The 20,762-nt window shown below is 41.6% G+C and overlaps 1 protein-coding gene across 5 annotated transcripts in view; it reads right to left on the reverse strand.

Moving 5' to 3' along the window:
• RAB3B (RAB3B, member RAS oncogene family) overlaps nt 1–20,762 on the reverse strand; it is a 51,006-nt gene that overhangs the window by 20,650 nt on the left and 9,594 nt on the right. For all 5 annotated transcript variants that reach the window (XM_069023406.1, XM_069023403.1, XM_069023404.1 and 2 more), the window contains one exon: nt 19,773–20,000. In XM_069023406.1, coding sequence (XP_068879507.1) covers nt 19,773–20,000 — 228 coding nt within the window. The remainder of the gene's footprint in view (nt 1–19,772; nt 20,001–20,762) is intronic.

The following is a 20,762-nucleotide window of genomic DNA, read 5'->3' on the forward strand; positions in this document are numbered from 1 at the left end:
AGTTATCCTCATAAGGTAGACCAAAAATAAATATGCAGCAAAGTTTCATCCATGTTATGTACTCTTCCTGGAATCAAACAGTCAAACAATAAGGATTAGATGATAAAGAATAAACATTCTGTTCTAATCTCATCGTGTCCTTCCACATCACTAATGATACGTCAAATCCCCCTGCATGCAACAGGCAGTAAATGTTACATAAAAACTCTTAGAGATAAGAACAGGCAACATGTTTACTTCCTTTTAATTAGTACGCAGGCAAGTTGCAGTCTATCTCCTGAAATAAGATGTAAACACAAATGACCTACACACATGCCCCCTCTCTCAAAACAGCTTATTGACACGAGCTGCAGGACCCACCTCTCATCCACACTTGTTTCAGTGCCACATCCATGCTCTGCTCTTCAGAAAGAAAGGGAAGAGACTGCATTTTTGTGTGGAAAGAAGAAAAACACCAGGTATTCAAGGTGCACCGGGCAAACAAAGAGGTTCATCTCTGTGCCCATGAATGGGATCTGTCACTCCAGGGAAGGAGACACCTTGTAGTACGTTGTCGTTGAAGAACAAGGGACAAACTGAAATGAGCCAAAAGAACAGCAAAAAAGATGATGGGAGGGCTGGCTTATCATAAATCATTGGATTTATAAATAAAGCTGTATTTGGGTGAGTTAAGTACAACTACCATCCCAGTATGTTACAAGGCTTGTTTCAGAAAAGGCAAAAGAAGCTTCCTTGGGCAGGGGATCTCTTCATTCCTGACAAAGATCAGCAGGTCTTCAGGCAGTCTCTCCTTCAAGCTTGAATGACTCTCTAAATCTGCAACACTCAAGGTACTTAGAAACTCCAGATGATAAAGTGATATTATCCTTGTCACACTCAGACCAAAGAACTCCTGTTGATCTAACTGGGTCTAGGACTTGTACCCATTTCATGATTTAAATTTTTAATAGAGAGGGAAAACTCTTCAATTAGTTATTTAATTTGGTAATCATAGACCTCTGCATCTACTGATGGGTTGGGGTTTTTTGGTTGTTGGAGTTTTTGTTTATTTGGTTTTTACATCTTTGTGTAGGGTTTCGTCTGTCACTTCCAAGGATTTGGCCAAACTCGGCAGCCGCAGAGTTGTGAAGAAATCTGGTAAAGCTGAAGACATTCAAAGACACAGATGCATTTGCTTCATGCATCCAAGAGACTCAAGTCAGGATTTGATGCTGTGTGACATATGTTTCTAGCATGCAGCAGCATCCTCCTCTTGGAGCTTTTCCATTCTGTCAGCTTGTGACATCATCTGAATGTTGAACAATTTCATAGCATGGTAATGCAGAGTTTAGTGCACAGACTGCACTGAGAATTATAACCACACTCTGGAGGAGCAGAGTTGTCACCACCTCTGTATCCACATGGTTACTGAAAAGCCGTTTCTCAGACATACTCAGATTCCAGGGGGAATGGATGGAAATACAATTAATGAAATATTCTAATAAAAAGAGAAAGGCAATCACAGGCTTCACATTGTATCCCAGTTAGACTATGCTTAGGTCAGAATTTTCAGGTGCTAATAGGATTGTTAAAACAAAGAGTGAACAACTGAAGGAAAAAAATCAACTAGGCACAGTAGTAAAAATACTTTTAATTAGCTTCTTTCTTTTGCTGAAGGGATCACAAGGCTTCAATAGCAGTATATAACATCAGAGAGTTTGCAAACACATTGTTGTAATAAAAGGGAAAACAAGAAATTCAGAAAGAATGTGCTATATTAACTTGATACTGCCAGGGTAAACAGTTTTACAATCTTGTAAGAAAGATTAAGATCACAAGATACCAGGATACCATTGTTCCTTCCAGCTTCATGTTTTCAACACAAAATTGAATACTTTAACACAGACTTGTACTTTCCCTGCTGCAAATTCATTCATCCTTTTCTGTGGGAAGCTGCAATAAACCAGCAGAAGATTTTTCAGTATTTCTTTGTTCACAGGAGTCACCAGCTTGTTATTCATAATTCACTGTAGTTCCCAAAATTTGAAAATGAAATAATTTCTGGGCACAGTTTTCCAATGTAACTTCAGACAGAGCATCTGATCCAGATTTTGATCCCAGGTACAGGAGCTGGAGTTTTCCAGGTTTTTCTGAGCTCAGCTGAGATAGGCTGCTGATCTTCCATTTCTTCACTTGCTCAACAGTGACAAACCCTGTCAATTACAGAGCAGGCTCCTGTCACTCCAGATGGACAGTGCTGGAGGGGCAGCCCAGAAAATGAGGAGAGAAAGCTCATCACAGGTTGTTAAAGCAAGGAAGACAAGGGCACAACGCCAGGGCCTTTTAGGAGTCCTGCTGAGTCTTTGTGAGAAACTTCTCTCTTCACTAACCTTTGACTAGCAAATATTTTCCTCTCAATTACATAATTGTAATTATGTAATTACGAGGAGAGGAGAGGAGAGGAGAGGAGAGGAGAGGAGAGGAGAGGAGAGGAGAGGAGAGGAGAGGAGAGGAGAGGAGAGGAGAGGAGAGGAGAGGAGAGGAGAGGAGAGGAGAGGAGAGGAGAGGAGAGGAGAGGAGAGGAGAGGAGAGGAGAGGAGAGGAGAGGAGAGGAGAGGAGAGGAGAGGAGAGGAGAGGAGAGGAGAGGAGAGGAGAGGAGAGGAGAGGAGAGGAGAGGAGAGGAGAGGAGAGGAGAGGAGAGGAGAGGAGAGGAGAGGAGAGGAGAGGAGAGGAGAGGAGAGGAGAGGAGAGGAGAGGAGAGGAGAGGAGAGGAGAGGAGAGGAGAGGAGAGGAGAGGAGAGGAGAGGAGAGGAGAGGAGAGGAGAGGAGAGGAGAGGAGAGGAGAGGAGAGGAGAGGAGAGGAGAGGAGAGGAGAGGAGAGGAGAGGAGAGGAGAGGAGGAGAGAGGAGAGGAGAGGAGGAGAGAGGAGAGGAGAGAGGAGGAGAGAGGAGAGGAGAGGAGAGAGGAGGAGAGAGGAGAGGAGAGGAGAGGAGAGAGGAGGAGAGAGGAGAGGAACACCAGCCTGAAGGTAGCTATTCATCTACACTGAAATACAGACTGGAGGTATCACAATGAAATACAGATTGTTTTGGCCACAGAGAATTAGGTTTCAGGGGTTCGTATTTAGAGTAAACTTCCTTTGCCTTTACTGCCCATCTGCTTACCCACCTGAATGAAGACAGGTGTTAACTGACAAGCTATACCTTCCAAATATCATATACAAACTGCCTCATGGACATATCAAGGCTGTCATCTGCTACAACCGGGAGATAACACCCTGCTGCTTGACAGGAACAGATTAAATACCAGCAAACCTCTTCCTGATCTTAGCAACTGTGCTCACATCCCATGAATCACTCCTGCAAAACATACAGCAAAAGCAGAAAAGCCAGGTTGTGCCGCTGTGTGCCCAAGGAGAACACCCCATTTGGCAACAGAGAAACATGTCATATGTCAGTGGGACCTTCTGCTTCCCAGGAGTGCCATCTCCTCCTCTCACACATCACAGTGTCTAAAGGTGAGAGAACTCCAGAGTCCCAAAGCAGCCTCACTGGCACTAATGCCAGCTGTGCTGCCAACAGTGCAACAAGCACTGTGATCACCTTGGAGCTGCTCTGGGACAAAGCAATTGCAGCTCTGACATTTGTGGGCTTATCTTACCTGCAATTTTTTTTCCCCTGAGCAACAGTTTTGTGCTCAGGCAGAAAGTTGGACCCCACTGCAGAACCTTAGAACAGGGGGAAAAGAAGCAGAGCTCCCCTCCTCCAGCTCAGGTTTGATACAGGAGGCTCCTGTCTACTTAAATAAATGTTATTTATATGGCTCACCTTGGTAGCTGCACACAGTGTGATTACTCAAGTGCTGTATGAGAGACGTCATGCAGAGATGGCTGTAAAGCATCCCACTCTTTTTTCTCCTCCTGCAGCAGCTGTGTCTATAGTGATTATTTGCATAAGTCACTCAGATCAGTTGCTATCAATTACTATGTGGTGGATTATCATTTAATGTTCTTATATAAATAAGATTTTCTACCTCCTTGATGAAGTGGGTATTTTTGGCTAGGTGGAAATCACTCTTGTGCTTAGACATCAGTCATGTCTGGAGAAGAGCAATGGAGATGGGGAAGGGTCTGGGGCACAAGTGATGAGGAGTAGTTGAGGGAGATGGGCATGTTCAGCCTGGGGAGGAGACTTGGAGAGGACCTTGTCACTCTCTACAACTCCCTGAAGTGGGGATCAGGCTCTGCTCCTGGTAAAAAGTGACAGGACTTCAAAATGGCTTCAAGTTGCACCAGCAGAGGTTGAAACTGGGTATTAGGAAAGATTTCTTCACTGAAGGGTGGTCAGGCATTGGAAGAGGCTGCCCACAGAAGTGGTGGAGTCACCAGCCCTGGAGGTACTTAAAAGACAAGTGGATGTGGCAGCTGGGGAGATGGGTTAGTGGTGGGCTTGGCAGTGCTGGGTAAACAGTTGGACTCCATCTTAGAGGTTTTTTCCAGCCTAACCAACTCTATGATTCTAAGTGTCCCATACGGAGAGCAGCTGACTTGCTATGACCCAGCTTCATTTAGTGACCACTTGGAAAGATTTTTATTTCAATCCATATTCATGAGGGTAAGACCAGTGGAGCTGGTTGTTCTAAGCTGTATATTTAGAGTGATGCATGTTTGTTCAGCATTTGCAGGATTCCAATCTACATAAGTTGATATGACTTTTTGAGAGCACAGGAAGAATAAATACATCAAGGAATAAATACTTCAAAGAGCAGCACTTCATACCTTGGCTGGTTTATATCCACACAAGTTGTGTGGTAGGCTTCCTACCTATAACGGAATGCTCACAAGCAAAAGTATTTAGCCTCAGGTTTGAGATATTGCATCCAATGATCCACCTTCTCTGAAAATCCTCCACTATGATATTATGCTTTTTTTCTCCCTAAGCAACATGTACACAAACATCTAAACTGAACAGGCTCCAGTAAATTAAAAACTAACAAACCAGTTTCAAAGACATTGGTCTGAGCTGGTCTCCTGGACCTCATACACCTCTAGTGAACAACCTCCTTCTGAAACTGATCTGATCCACAGCAGAAGTTTTCCTGAAAAATGGTTTGGGGATTTTTACAGCTACCAGTATTGCCCATTTCCTGATGCAGAAACAACACCTGTCCTAGCTGGATATATTCAATCAGTCCTAATTTGTACCGACAGAAGAATGTGTTGTCAAGCTGCCATCAGAATAATGTGTCTCCTCCTGTTCACCACGGAGTAACCACTGAGAAAAATTTCAAAATAGACAACATTTTTTCCTGTACTTTTCATGCATATGATACAAACACTATGTATCAGCTGTGCTAGAAATTGAAACCATCTTTTAGACATGCTGGATTGTTTCTCATTAGCATATCCTCATGTCAGTAATCAAAATCAATCAACTCAAATCAAATTAGTTCTCCATGTGTTCAGTTAAAATGCATACCATATGCTGGCTGAAATGTATACCAAAGCAAGACTGTGCAGCTGTAGGAAGCTTCTTTCTGCAGCTCCATTTCACAGCAACATTAGGACAATTTCCATTAAAACAACATTTAACTATTTTCAACCAGCCTTGTGTAGCTCCAAAGGATCAATTAACTGACTTGTTGAAATTAGTCACTAGTGATGCATCACAATACCAGCTGTCTCTGTGGGGTCCAATCAAGGGTTAAAAGAAGAGCTCACTCTCTGATCAAACAGGACCTCTGAGAAATCACTATTCACCAGGCATACCCAGAGGCTCAGCTGTTGGTACCATTTGCAAGATTTATATGATGGTATTTAGAGTCATCGCTTACTCCACCTAGTTAAACATCTGGCTGCTGTCAAATTGTCAAGGTATGCCGAGCTGGAATGCACCTGCTTACAATACCAACTACTTTTTAACATCATTGGTATTACAGGAATGCTTAGGAGCCTTCATCGTCAAGCCACTGCTGAAAGGTTACCCAGGCTGGCTGAGCAGCACCTCCTCCAGCCACTGCTGAAGTGTCTCTGTGCAGGAGGATCAGGAGCGAGCAAGAACCAAGGGGCTGCAGGAGCCACCACCCCAATCAGCACCAGGGCTGCCTCCTCCCCACTAGACCACCTACTTTGCATTCCAGGAGGCACTGGGTGGGCAGCCCTTCTAGTGCAAGATGACACACCCTCCGCATGCTCAGCACCCTGAGGCACCAGGTGAGAGCTGAACCACCTCCCTTCAGTGCACCCAGTCATCAGCCTCCCTCCTACAGCTGCTCACAAAACCAGCTGTGGTGGACTGTCTGAAGCTGGCTGGGAAGTGCACACACAGCCTGTTTTTATTTTAAATGTATTACAGTTATTTTAACAGCCCTGTTCTATTCTGACTTCAAACAGCAGGAAACCTGTGCTTGCCTCTCCACTCTCCTTACCAGAAGCCTCAATTTGTACTTGATGAGATGACTTGTTTTTCTCTCAGCTGATCACTGTCATATGCCTAACCAAATGTGTCAAGCAAAGCATTAGAGGGGATTCATAAATGCTAAACCTCTAAGAGGCTTAGGAGTGAGAAACATAATCGAGTGTCACTGCTGGAAGCAGAAGAGTTGTTTAGGAATTCTGATAAGCATCAATTCAGCAGATAGTAACTTTTATGCTGGTTAATCAGAAACAGGAAGTTTCGGGAAACAGAAATGCTTCTCTGTCTGTGCTCATTCACCATAGGGTAGAGGAATCATCAGGGGGTAAAGAAATCACCACAGGGTAAAGAAATCACCATGCCAGCTCAGATTAGCCACTGAAGTGTTTCAGCATCCTGTCCTGAACAGCACAAGCTTCTGATCCAAACAGCAATCAGAAATGTTTCTGCAATAGATCCAAAATTGCAGAGAAGTATAATTATGTAAAACTTTACCAACAGGAAAACACTTTCCTAACTTAGGCGCCAATTGCCTGTAAACCAGCTTGTGGTGGACTACCTTTGCAATACTAAAATATTCCTGTATAACTGAAACACTAAAACCTCTCTTCCTCCTCCAAGCAGAATCAGGCAAACCCCACAGACCCTTCCCCCCTTCCCCTGCCCCAGACTCTCAATTTAAAACTTTTTCTTAACCCTGTACGTGTAATTTAAAGGACCTCATCCCTCACAGGTCCCTCCCTCACTGTTGTCTACACTGTGACTACCAGATGATCTCTGATCATTTTTGGTCAGAAGCCTTAAAATTCTACTGTCATCACATACATCAGACATGTTATCTCTTATCTCAGTGGCTGGTACATTTTCAGCCATATTATTTGTCATCACTGCCTGCTTCTCCCTTTCAATGGTGACCAAGGATCTATGGCAAAAAAAGGACTGCAAATTGATGGGGTTTGGTCCCCCTTCCAGAAGGAGCCTGAGACTGAAGCCTGAGCCCTGGGACAGGCTCACTCTGGTGTCCACTGCAGCTGGCAGCAGCACCAGCCCCTGGGGTTGCTGTTCTTTGTTATTTCTGTTCACAGAACAGTGTGCACAGTCTTCAAGAGCCAGAATTTCTTCCCCTGTGCTCTCCTCAGCTTCAAAAAAAAAGCACATTTCGCACTGAGTACCCAGCTAGACAATCCCACTTCATTACTTTCCCACTGAGCTCCTGCTGGCTACCTGCAGGTAAATCCAGTCTGTATTTAATCTCTAAATTTGAAGGGATATTCCTTGTTTATTTTCATACTGGCCTTGACTGCAGTATTTCATACACAGGTACCTGCCATGCCACCAATCCAAAAACTGACTTCCCACAGAAATCTGTCAGAAGTTCTTCACAGCATCAGGAAGGCACCTGTGCACAGCAATACAGATACCTGATGGAGGCATTCCCACTGCTGCCCTGATCCAGTTAACCAGCAATCACATTACCTTGCTCCTTCAATACCTCTGGGCTCACTTCAATTCACTTTGGTCTCTCTGAACCTGGCACTATTGTATCTGCTGCTGTAAGATCCTTTCCAAAAGACAGCTTTTGATTTGACAAAGGGCTAAACATCTTCACCTCCTATTTCACCACCGCAAACATACCTTTGGTTAAACACATCTAGACTCAGAGTGATCACTGCAGCACTATTAATTAACAATTGGATGCAGGCTTCCAGTGAACCATCTGAATGGAGGTAGAATAAAGTAGTCAACAAGTACATCAGTTATCTGACAGTTTTGAACTGCTGCACTCATAAAGGCAAAACATGCATACACATAAAAACAGTCTGCACTGATAAGCTAACAGCAAATAACTTCCCTGTAGTTTCCACAAAAAAAGCATCCCGTTCCTTTAGTCATTTCTTGCACTCTTCTCACCACACCTATAGAAACTTTCAATAGCACCATCAAATCAATATGGATATGCAATCTGCATGAATTTAACTTCAAAAACAGTATTACTAACCGCTTTCTACAAGATAAATGTTTCATGTTATCAAAATAATTCATAAGACATATTGACTTTCATGACTCCTGCTACTTTCAAAATTCTGTTCTCTGCCAGAGACAATCAAGAAAAATCTCTAAATAGGTTCATAGTCCCCCGTTCATTAAAAAGTCCCATACTTTGCAATGTCACTTTGAAGGAGGAATTCTGCAGAAGCAGAGCTGGAAAACTGAATTATATTACAAGCTGAAAAAGCAGAAAGCATGCTGCCATTCATTTTAGTCACTCCCATGCAATTTCGTTTGAATCTGCTGAAGGCAAATTTCAGCATAAAGTATGAAAGCTCAAGATCATCTAGTTACTAAGATGAATGCCTGTTAAGTCTTCAGTTGGGACTATTACCTTCATTTATAAAAACACAATTTCTCCTCCAACAACAGAATTAGCATAAGTGTGCTTACAGTCCTGCTCACAGGATCTGCCAGCCATATCTTCTTTCTTATTTCAATCTGAGATTGACGTCAGCAGCATTCACAACCTTTTGAGAACTCATTCTCCAGTTTCTACTTAATTTGATGTCTCAGAACATTTATATGACTCACAAAATTTGCTGTTTGCAGCTTCAGGGCACAAAGATGGAAAGAAATCCAAAGGGAAAAAAAAAAGATTGCATTTAGTGTAGTAAAATAATAGTAAGGAAAAAGAGACAGATAAAATATAGTCAGGTGCTATTTTTGGCAATGGTTGTTTAGTAAAGGAAGCACAATTTTCTCTTTCATTGCTCAATAGAACAAAGAAACACAATATTCTGTTCCATTCATTACTCAGAGTAAATGAAGAGATCAGTCATAAGAGCAAAGTTAAACTTACAGGATTTTGCAGCCACTTGTGGGAGCACTTTGGGATCGCCAAAGCTGAGGCACCAAGCCTCCCAAGACAGGGCACTTCTTTACACAGGGCACAATCCTGACTCTGGGAGAGCTTCTCTGGGGTCAGAAGGCCCTGCTGGAAGCTGCTCCCATTCAAATTCGAATTCATCGAAGGGCTGTCTGTGCTGGGCAGAACTGTAAAACTCGGGAAGAGCTCATTTTTGAGGAGAAGGAAATAATCACTGATACCAGTACAGATTTCATTCCTGATTATCCCTGACCCTTCCTCTGCACACACAAAGGTGCTCCACACCCTCTGGATGAAGGGAAGTCCATGCAGTTGGGGAGTTGGATTTCTGATTGCACCTCACGGGGAGACAACTACTGGAAAGCTTCCGTTCTCTCAGCTGAGGGGTTCTAGCTCCAAACCTGGGTCTTTGCCAAGTCCTTCTCTGTGAAAAAATGAACTATCCCTCCTTTTCTGAATAGAGAACACTGGTTATATGAATCCCTCAAGCCTCAAACTAATACTCTTATTGTTATTAATCAAGAATTTAATAGATGAGATCTTAAAATTAACATGTCTTGGGAATCTTTTCATTTTAAAAATGAAGATCCAATGAGTCATGGCTGCAAAAGTCACTCAGCATCTCACTTTGAGAGATTATTTTGAACAAGTACTTTATTGAGCAGACAGATTTTAGCAAAACACACATGACTCACCTGTGGCATGAGGACAATTAATAACCTTTATCAATTTTTTTTAAATATCCATAAAATAAGCAGACAAGAAGTGAAAGATCTCCTATTTCCTGACAACAGTCCCAGAATAGCTAGCAAATATGATAGTCCGGATTTATTCTCAGCTTCCTTGAGAAAAAAATACAGTAAGAAAAGAAATCAATGCTACAATGCTTCTTGGCCACATAGACTGCAGTTTAAAAAAAGAAAAAGGAGAGAAAAGATAAAGAGGGCTATTGCATGGATTCTGACATTTTAACCAACAAAACAAATACCACCTCTTCTCTGCCTTTGTATTAGTTGATAAAAAGCAGTTTGATTTTGTGTTGGGTTTTTGGTTGGGTTGTTGGTTTGTTTTTTAAAGCCTGTGGTATTTTAATCATCAAACTGACTGCACTGTCTCTCACAATTATAGGGCAATACAACATTACTTGGAGGATGCATTCTCAGGAAGAATAAACAGCTGCCATTCCAGGGACTTTAAAACTCTGAAGATTCCAGCTGGAGTAAAAGGGATGCACATGTTTCATACTTTCAGGACCAAAGTGAATAAACACCTTGCATGTAGTTAATGGCAAATAAAGCTATTAATTTCCTTCTGTTTGAGCACTGGGGGTTTGTAAATGCTAAGGCAGGTGGCTACCTTGCCATCACTTAGCAACATCAGGTTTTGACATGCAACTGCTTCCTGGTCTCCCAGCCAGGCGGGCAAGGGAGGAATCCCACAGCCCCTGCTGCAGATGGGAGAACTGACAAATCACTTTGAACCAACATTGCACTGATGCAAAGGTGCTGTTGTATCCAACTTACAGTCAGATTCTGCAAGTTCCTCTGACTCAGGTGAAATTTGTGTTAAAGCAGTAAATATCCTGTACACCAAGACCACTTCCAGATTTAGGTGAAAGATTACTGAAATCACAGTTTTGCCATGACAGTGGTGGATTTTTACTGAATTTGTTCCCTTTAGATTTCTCGCAGTCTCTTGAATATAAGTAGCTCCTATATATATTTATATCAGAATTTTAGCAGAAAAACTGAAGTAATTTCAGACATGTCCAAGATTTCAGAACAATGGCCACAGCTTTGAACATGCTACTGTGGAGCAGGGCATGTGCAACTCAGAACAGCAGAAAGTACATCACAGAGAAGGACTTTATGCAAATTCTTCCCTTGAAAGAGTTTGCTTTTCTCTAAAATCATTAACCAGCACAAGTGGAAGGAAATCATTAATTTTACACTTCCAACCCCCAAAAATTCAAGAAGGACTAAGCAGTTCTCACAAATTCACTTCATTTAGTATCTTTGCAGTGGTGACTTTTCCTGCATGCTATTTTCAAGATGAAGGGCATTCTTATAAAAGAGAAGATCCATTTTAGCTAGGATAAGGAGCTTTACACAGGTATGGATTTGCAGCAGTTACATGATTACATCACAACAGTCAGAATGAGCATCAATACAGAAGTACTGCTCATCTGGAGCTCTGAGTTCCCATAATCAGCCAACCCATTCAAGTCCCTTCTGTGCTTCACTCTCACACTTAGGAAAACAACCTAGGGAGAGGGTTTGGTGAGGAAGGGTGTACTAGGCTGAAGAGCTTTGCCAAATGCATACCCCTTCCACATCTCAGGAAGTCCAGCTACCAATCATCTCCCAGGAATGCTGGAATCCACTTGGGGTTCACACAGGGCAACATTTCTGCGACAGCAATTTCACCCCTCAAACCCTCCTGGGATTGCTGCTCCAGGCCACTCCTTACTGCTTGCAAGCCAGGGTTTATAGCACTGCTCTTTGGGGTGATGCTTTCCACTGTAATTAATGCAATCATTAAGGGCACTGGGGTTTTTCTTTTCATGGTCCTGCTTTGATTTTACACAAGTTTTACCCCAGTTTTCACTGCACTCTATCGCTCCCTTTGGGACATACCAGCACTGCACAGTGGAGTTGCCTGCACAGCCCCTCACCTGCCAGAGGCAGAACTCCCGAGTTGGAGGGGGCACAGCAGAGTCAGCCTGGAGCTGTGCTTTAGCTAAGCCAGGCTTGCTGCAAGCCCCCATCATGCTGCACTGAGCACAACCTCCCTTCTTTCAGACAACCTCCCCTCCATGTCTCACTACACTGCTGTAGGTACCAGCCCTCACAGAGCTGGTGGTTCTGCAACCCAGCAAGGGCCAAGAGAGGGTAAGAAAACCATAAAGGTTACAGTCCATCACATAAGAAATTCCTTAATCACCCTTGCTTGGCTGTAAATTTTCAGTGTTATTATTCCATGTAATTCATTGATGCACCTGTGTGCTTTATCACAGTCAGAGTATTTTGTCTCCAAAAAGCAAACAAGACTTCCTCTCTTTTCCCCAGCTCTACTTGCTCACTCTTAGGCACAACTCCATGATTTCAAATGTTGTTATGAGAGTACTCTGCAAGAACTCTCCTTGCAGTTAGTGCAAAAGTGCTTACAAAAGTACTCTCTGACCTCTCCAAGAGCAAGCCAGGGTGCACAACACAGAGACAAGAGAAAATGATGGGAAAAGTGGCACAGCCTTACAGAAATGTGTACAGCATGAGGTTAAACTGCAGAGCAAGAAAGCAATTTAGCACTTGGTGGTAATTCCAATGGAAACACATTTTTTAGCCTTTTAGAGTTTAAAAAAAAAATCCAAAACACATTTGATGGGAGTTATTTCTCTTTCTTCCCTCTCAAAAAAAAGAGCCTTGCAGTCATTGGTAAAGGACTTCACATGGACTTATCAAAGCTGACTCATGCCAGTCTACCACAATTCGGCACTCGGAGCACTTGCTTCCTTTCACAACTGGGCAGGCTCGGTGCCCGCTGGCAGCCAGCAGAGCAGGATGCAGTTACCATGGCACTGGAACACACAGCAACTTCACAACTGCCACAGCATCAGTGTCGACTGAGGGACCCACAGAGGGGAAGCAGCAGGTGAATCTTTGAATAAGCACATGCAAAAGCAAAACCAGCAGTAGGGTGAGTGTTCTGCCTCATAAACATCCTATGCACAGATCCCCTGTATCCCCTGTATGTTCTGTTTTATTGCTCTGGCTACAAGGAAAGCAGAGGCACAGTAAAACCTGGTAGCATACGTGCACACAGGGATCCACACACGCCACTCTCTTGCCAGGACTTCACCCTCCAGCACTGCTGCAGATGTCTGGATTGGTTTATCAGAGCAACAAACCAGCCAGAATCTGGCCGAGAAAATACCACCATCAAGCCTTCTTTGAGTACTACACAAAGTTTAATCACTTGATTCATATATCACATGAAGGTACTTCAGTTAATGAAGCACAGCAGCTCATAACACAGTGTGTTTATCTGCTGCACTTACACCTGCTCCTCCCCGGTTTCAAACGCTCCTGCCACCTCGTGTTTTAGTTTCTAACACACATTAGTAGCAAAGCAATGAGTATCTGATTAGCACAGAAATAGATGCAAAGCAGAACTGGCAATACTGGAGGAATTTTCAAACAAGATGCACATGCCCAACAGAAGCACAGGATGCCATGTGTGAGCTGAGCAAGACACTTGGGACTGGCAGCTCCATTTGGATGGAGGAAGACCTTAGCAACGCTGCAAACCCACACTGTGGCAGAAGCAGAGAAGGATACACTGGGATGGATACTTAGGGTACACCTTTGGGTTGCAGTGGCCCCTGGCCATAAAATGCAAGGTGCTAAGCTGCTATTGGAAGATACATCTCACCCAAACAGGATTTATGCTTCCTACTTTGTCACTCTCATTAGTTATTTGCTGGGCAGCCAGAACAGCTCACCAGAAATCTGGGCTGAGACCAGTGTCTCCTGGTAAACATTGTTGTTCTGGAGACAGGAGAACCTAACCAGCAAACCATAGGCCTCCCAGCTCTCCACACTGCAGGAATGTGCTGCTTTTTTGTCCAGTTTCTGGTACTTCTCACCAGTGTTTCCTTCTGTCTGCAGAGTCCAATGCCTCCACCGCAACAGCATACAGAAAATCGGTGCTTATCTCTGGGAGCTCAGTTCATGCTGTTTAATGAATCAGGATGATGTTGAACAGCTGGACAACAGAAAATAAATCACAAAGTTCACACTGCTAAATTCCTGCTCCAGTACTCCAGTTGTGCTATAGGGTACAATTTCTCACATCTGAAAAACACTTTGGGGGGCTTGGATTCCCTTTTTTAGTTCTAAAATCAGCCATTCAGATACTCAAGTGTTGCATAAACATGACACTGCGGTAGACAACACAATGCATGAAAGTTATAAATGCGAGTAAGCACAGTAGTTATATTTTCTCATTTGACCAAATGGGACACAGTTTAAGTACGTGCTCACTTGAGACAAATACTATGAGAACTCATAAATTCCACCCACAGTATTATCTCATAACTGATCACAGTGCAACCAAGCATATTTAAATATAGAATATACCCAGTCATTATGCAGAAGATAACATTGTGAAAGAAAATCATAGTAAGGGTGATTCTGCTAAGAAAATGACAACAGGAAAAGGTTTCGAGGCACATGAGTCTAAAGACCTTATGAGAACTGACTACAAAATATCTACTCTGAATTTCTGGTAAAAAAGCATTAAATGCAAAACATCACGAGGCCAGCAACTCACTTGTCCTCTCGAAGCTTAACTGCCTCACTACATCAACTGAATAATTTCCCTTGAAATTTCCCACATACAGCTTTTCCTCTACTTGACAAACATTCAACATTGGTCCATTTTTTCTGTAGGAAAGGTCCAAACCTTTGCACTACCAACAGCTCTTTATCAGCTAACGCACACACTCGACACTGCCCCTGGATACAGCCTGGCACCTCTGAACACAACATGTTTCATTTCACTGAAATGACAAAACAAGGCCTCCAAGGGCCCAGCAGCTCTGCAAAGATGGAGCACAAAAAGAGATACTACACCTGCAGTGAAAGCAAATCCAATATTGTCAGCAGGGATAACTCCAGTGGTATCAGCTTAGACTGAAGTTGAATTTGGCCTTCACTGTAATGCAGAGTTATAATGAGATAACAATGGGATTGAGGTGATTAACTATAAACAGAAATAAACCCTCCATGTCAACTGTTTAACTGCAAACACAGCAATGTCCTGCTCAGCAAGCTTAGGCTGTTCAATAAATTCAATAGTGAGTGGGGTAACTAACCACTCAGGGCCTTATTTGTCAAGATTTTATTTCTCTCCTTTGTATCACCCTTGCAACCCTAATCTTAAAGCCCATTCAGAGTGGCATGAGCACCAAGTTCTACTCAAAGCAGAAGTATTATTACTTGAGATATAACCAAGACCTTGGAATTGAATTACAGACACTGTTATTACATCTCTTCTCCAGTCAAATATTCTGCATTGTATTTTAGCATGAGAAGCAGTGCTTTACATCCACTCACCCACAATGATTTTCATTCCTGGGACTCAATAAGTCCTTAATGCTGCAAATTACAAGGATCAACCTGTTCTTTTCACTATCATGAATTTCTCCATTTTAGTTCTTCATCTAAACAGCAAATCAGAGGATTTCACAACTGTGAGTCTACAAAAGCAGAATCAGGCCCATTAGTGTTTTAGAGACACCAATCACTATCACATCTATACATTAAATTACTGAACCTTATTAGCTCTTTTTTTTAGAAACAACTTTTGTGCAAGCATTCAAGCCTGAAGTCAGTGTTTGAAAGGAACTTAGCAAAACCGTGACAGGAAGGGGATGCCTTGGGAATAGATGATTCTCTCATCTGAAATGCATAATTAGCTTTTGGTTAAGTGTGCAATTAGCATTAAAATTTACAATCAAATATGATGGTGTTCTAATTTTACCTCCTGTAAATAAAAAAAATAAATTTAAAAAACAAAAAAAGAACTCAGTTGCCAGTGTTACTTCTTTGAATCCCTTCCCTAAGGGACGAGCTGCTCAAGATCATCCTGTCATCCAGGCAATGCCTGATACAAAAAGCTTTTAAAAACACTGTGTATTTGCCTTCTGGACAGCTACACAGCAAGGGGGTTATTTTGGTTTACACTTTTCTGTTTTGTAGTGGGAACTGACACTCAATATAATTAGCAGTTGTCATATTTCCATTTTTAAAGATCCAAAAAACACAGAGCAATGTTGCTTCCTACCCTCTCCCCAGCTGTGCCTGAGAGCTGTAACACGTGTTTCAGACATCCAATATAGCTAATCTCATACCCCAACAGGTTTCAGCAGTTAAGCCATGGAGACATTTCTGTTAATGAGAAGGAAAAACCTTCATCCTAGTAGTTTAATTCTGATAAACAGCTCCTTAAAAGAAAAATCATACTTCAGTCTAAATATGCTGCCTCTGTCTGAACATCACAGTCTTTCTGCCTTTTAACCTGAAGTTAAATTTAATCCCTATTTGCTTTTTACAAGGGGGGTTGAAAGTAGTTTCAACTGTAACATCAGCTGCCAAACCCTGCATTTAGTTATGTTTATTATTAATCACATCAGTGTTTGTGTGTTATGTATGGTACATGCAACAGAAATTAGAGTCCCTTGTATAGGGTGCTGCACAAAAGTATAATGGAAATATAATCAAATTCCTCACACAAAGTATGTACTGGCTGGTGTGCAAGTGTTTGGGGCCAAACCCTGCCAATGATTTTCCATCAGTTAATTTATGTGACTGTGCAGAGTTCACGTAATGAACCCAGACTGGGCCAGCACAAAGGGCCAGAGGCTGCCCCTCAGCAGCTCCCCTCAACGTCACATTGCTCAGGAGTTCTGCTGTCATTTTCACCACCATTATTCCTTACCAGCAATAGACACACAAATGCACAGAAGGGAGAAAAAGAAATCTTCCCTTGCTCTTACCTAAAACTGAAATCACTTTTATTCATTCACCCTGCTTCCATCTGGATCTGGACAAAGTGGCCCTCTCTAGCTGCTAGGCAACCTGAACCCTGCCTTAAGTATTAACGGTTTGCATTTGGTAGGAATATAATAATGTTACCTTTGAGATTTATTTGTAACAAAAACCATACCTAGCTGAAAATATAATAGCTTTCCTCCAGTAAACAGTAATTAGCAACTCTGGGAATACAAAACTGTTGGGTCAAGAAATGCAGAGAGATATTATTAAATTGGCTCCTCACAAACCAATTGTAAGGAAGATGCTTTATATGAAAGTATTATTACAGATGGCAGTGGCATAAAAAAATCTAATCCAAGAATTGCATTTATGTAGATATGTAAATATCTATATGATATATGAATACATTTATGTAAATAATGTTTTTAATTAGATACCAAATTACTAAGCCTCATCCAACTACAAAATTAATGTTCTCAATAAAGTTAATTTATTCTATTAACACAACACCACCATTCCTAAACAAGACAGAAAATATTTGAAATTAAAACAGACAACTGATCTTGGAGTCCTTTAAAGAAAGGGAAAAAAAAGCCTACAAAACATTATTTCATAAACCCCTCTACGGGCCATTTTACTGTTTCCATATGCAACAGCAGTCTGTCAATCTACCTTAAAAACATCATTAATATATTTGCTATGTCCCATTCCTCTCAAGCTAAAGAGATATTCCTTTCAAGTCTTTTCAAAGCAGATCGTTTCCCAGACTCCCTAGTCACAGGCACAACTGATTATTAAAATATCAATTTGGGTGATTGAGGCGTTAATGTCAACAAAGCCAGAGGCCCACTAATGACACCAAAATCAAACAGAGGAGCACTCTCTTCTGATCGTTCCATGTGACGGCTTGTCAAATCCTGATTCACAAAATACAGACTTCCTCACACTCAGCACAAACACAAATGCAAGATCTCTGGCTTTAAAATGCTCATCAACTTCGGCTGGAGAAACAAAACCATGAGTCAGGCCAGAGAGACATTTACTGACACAGCTGTCAGTCTTTACATGCAGCTGCTCGGCCCTTGAAACAGTGTGGATTTTTCTGAGTTTTAAGACAACACAAGGAACTCTTTGCAGATGGGGTCCTGCACCCAAATATCCTGTTCTTCTGTTCAACACAGGCAACAGGCAATGTAAAGAAAGTCCCACTGATCACAGATCTCTCTGGATCACAGCACAGCAATAATAACTTCCCTCTCACCTTGAGATTTGCAGAACACAGAACAAGGTTATTTGGCACAGCCCTTGAGCACCTCCAGTCTGCCACAGCTGTGCTCACTTCAAAACTCCACAAGCACCCCTGAACTGAAAAACCCTGGGTCTGTGGAGAAGAGACCATCAGAAGTTGCTAGAAGTGTTTTTCTCTGGATTTTAGAAAAACATTTGAAGTGGTTAAGTCAAACACTTGTACCTTCTCCTTCTTCACTTAGTTTCACATTAAACCTGATTCAGATAAGGCTTAATGCCAAGCTTAAGGGAAGCGTAATTTTAAAAAATGTCAACATAACTGGAAAATTGTAAGTCAGAGCAGAGTTCAATGGAGCCACAGAGTCTCACACTCTCAGAAACTCAACAAAAATTTTAAAAAGCAATTGGAAGACAGGTTGGTATGAAACTCTTCCTTCGTACACAAAGGAACCCACGGTTTTGGTATGCTAGTGGACCCCACTATTACTACATGTACCCTGGAGAACACATTGAAATTACAAATATAATCCCAGGACAGGCAGGAGACACACACATTCAAATACTGTGGTTTTGACAGAGGTACACAGTACTTTTGTTAAGGTCCTTGAATCATGACTCATGTCAGGGAGCCATGCAAAAAGAGAGAAGAGAAGAGCACAATTTACTCTGGAAACTGTCCAAAACTTAGGAGTACCTTTTATTAAAAATAACTGTTAAATCAACAGTGTTATTGGCAACTCCAGTATTCCAGGTCCTGTAGATAGCACCCTCTGAGGAATCCACCTGACATCTCTTTTCTTAAGAAGTTTAAGGTTATTGAAGCCCTTTTTGCCCCAAAGCCCTCTAACAGATTTAATTAAGATTATTGCTTAATTCACTTTAATCACAGCATCTTTGAAAAAAACCCTAACATTCTCTGCTGTTTTTCATCTTGCTTTTACGCAACTTCTTAGAAAATTTCACGTTCCAAAATTCAGAAAGACCAACTAAATGGAAATCACCTTTAGTTGCTTATAGAGCCTGAAGTAAAAACATTTTTATTGCCAAAACCCTCAATTAAATCAGTTTCATGTCAAGTGACCTACCTTAGTTTCAATGTCAGGATTTTACAACACAAAAAGGATCTTTTATTAAATAATTTGTTGTACCTTGTACCCAGCAACACGGAAAATGAATCATGTAGTTGTAGTACAAAAAAAAGCACCTCATTTTAGATTATCACTATTCAAGATCACCACAATAAGTAAAAAACCCAGATGTGATGACTGTAATTTTACATTTAGATGCAATTATTAAAGAATAATTATAAATCAAGTGTATGTAGATCAATTAGAAGACTAAGCTCTTAGATGGGGCAGAAATTGAGTAGAAATGTGCTGCTGAGCAGGTACACGAGTTACAGGAAATTAAAGTATCTTATAAAGAGGACATAAAATGATAGTGTGAGTTGTGCATAGAGTTCACTCAAATGTAGATCAGCTGCTTAGACCACATCAGGACCCTCATCAGCTGAGCAAAACAGTAACACAAAGAGAACTCACTCAGTTTACTGCAGGGACACAAAGGTGAGCCATATAGAACTTCTGTGCAATCAAAATCTACATCAATCAAAAAATCCACCTCCAAACAAGCTATTTTTTACCATCATACCTTTGCTGGGATTAATCTAAAGCATTTTTGAAAATGTTGGCACTTACCCAAATCTGCAGCTTCACCCTCTTGTCATTCCTGTAAACTGTTTTCACCTTGAAGTCAATTCCCACTGTACTCACGAAGGCTGGCGTGAAGGTGTCATCGGCGTATCTGAAGAGGAAGGATGTTTTACCCACGCTGCTGTTGCCAATGATCAGGAGCTTGAACATGTAATCAAAATTTTGGTCTGAAGTATCTTTCTGCCTGAACCTGGCATCTGTTACCGAAGCCATCTAAGAAAATCACAAACATGGAAAAAGTCAGATTTAAGAGCAGTTCAGCATTTGTTTTCCTTAACTGTGTACCGTATGTTTAGGTTATCTCTCTACTTTCTAATGTCATAATCACTATATCTGCTGAATAAAGAGGAGCACACTTTGAAATCTTCTTTTAAATCCTGGCTTTAAATGTTTATTGTTCACTCATGCTGGTAAGATTTCCAAACCCAAGAAGTACACCTGTTGCACTGCTTTGTGTTTAACAGAGTAACAGATGGCTATTGCAGACTGTTCAAATACTCATGGGGAAACAGCATTCTTTACTCCAGCGGCAGGGTGCCACTTCTGTTGCTCCAATAAACTGCAACCAAGAATTAAAGTCTTTGACAGTGCATCCAACCATGCACCTCATCAAGCAGCTTCCAAGGTAAATAAGCCTAAATAACTGCTTTTATGACTTCTATGGAAAATCTACACTTCTAGTGCATGCATCACCACCATTTTATCCTTAGAAAAGTTCCATCCTCAACATTCACAGAAGAAAAAAAAAAAAGGCAATGGAAAAGATGAAAAAAAAAGAATTTCAGCTGGAAACTTTGAATCCATCCAATACCTATCTACTCTCAAGACTCCAATTGGAATAAACAGCACTGTATAAAAATGTGAGAGCTCAGTGGGCGTGCAGGCAGCATTTGGAATGGATAAATTATCCCTTTTAGATTGAGAAACAAAAAAAACCAACAGCAGAATATGAATTATCAAGGGCCATGAGCAGCC

The sequence above is a fragment of the Aphelocoma coerulescens genome, chromosome 8 (genome assembly GCF_041296385.1).
Source record: "Aphelocoma coerulescens isolate FSJ_1873_10779 chromosome 8, UR_Acoe_1.0, whole genome shotgun sequence".
In the NCBI taxonomy this organism is placed as follows: Eukaryota; Metazoa; Chordata; class Aves; order Passeriformes; family Corvidae; genus Aphelocoma; species Aphelocoma coerulescens.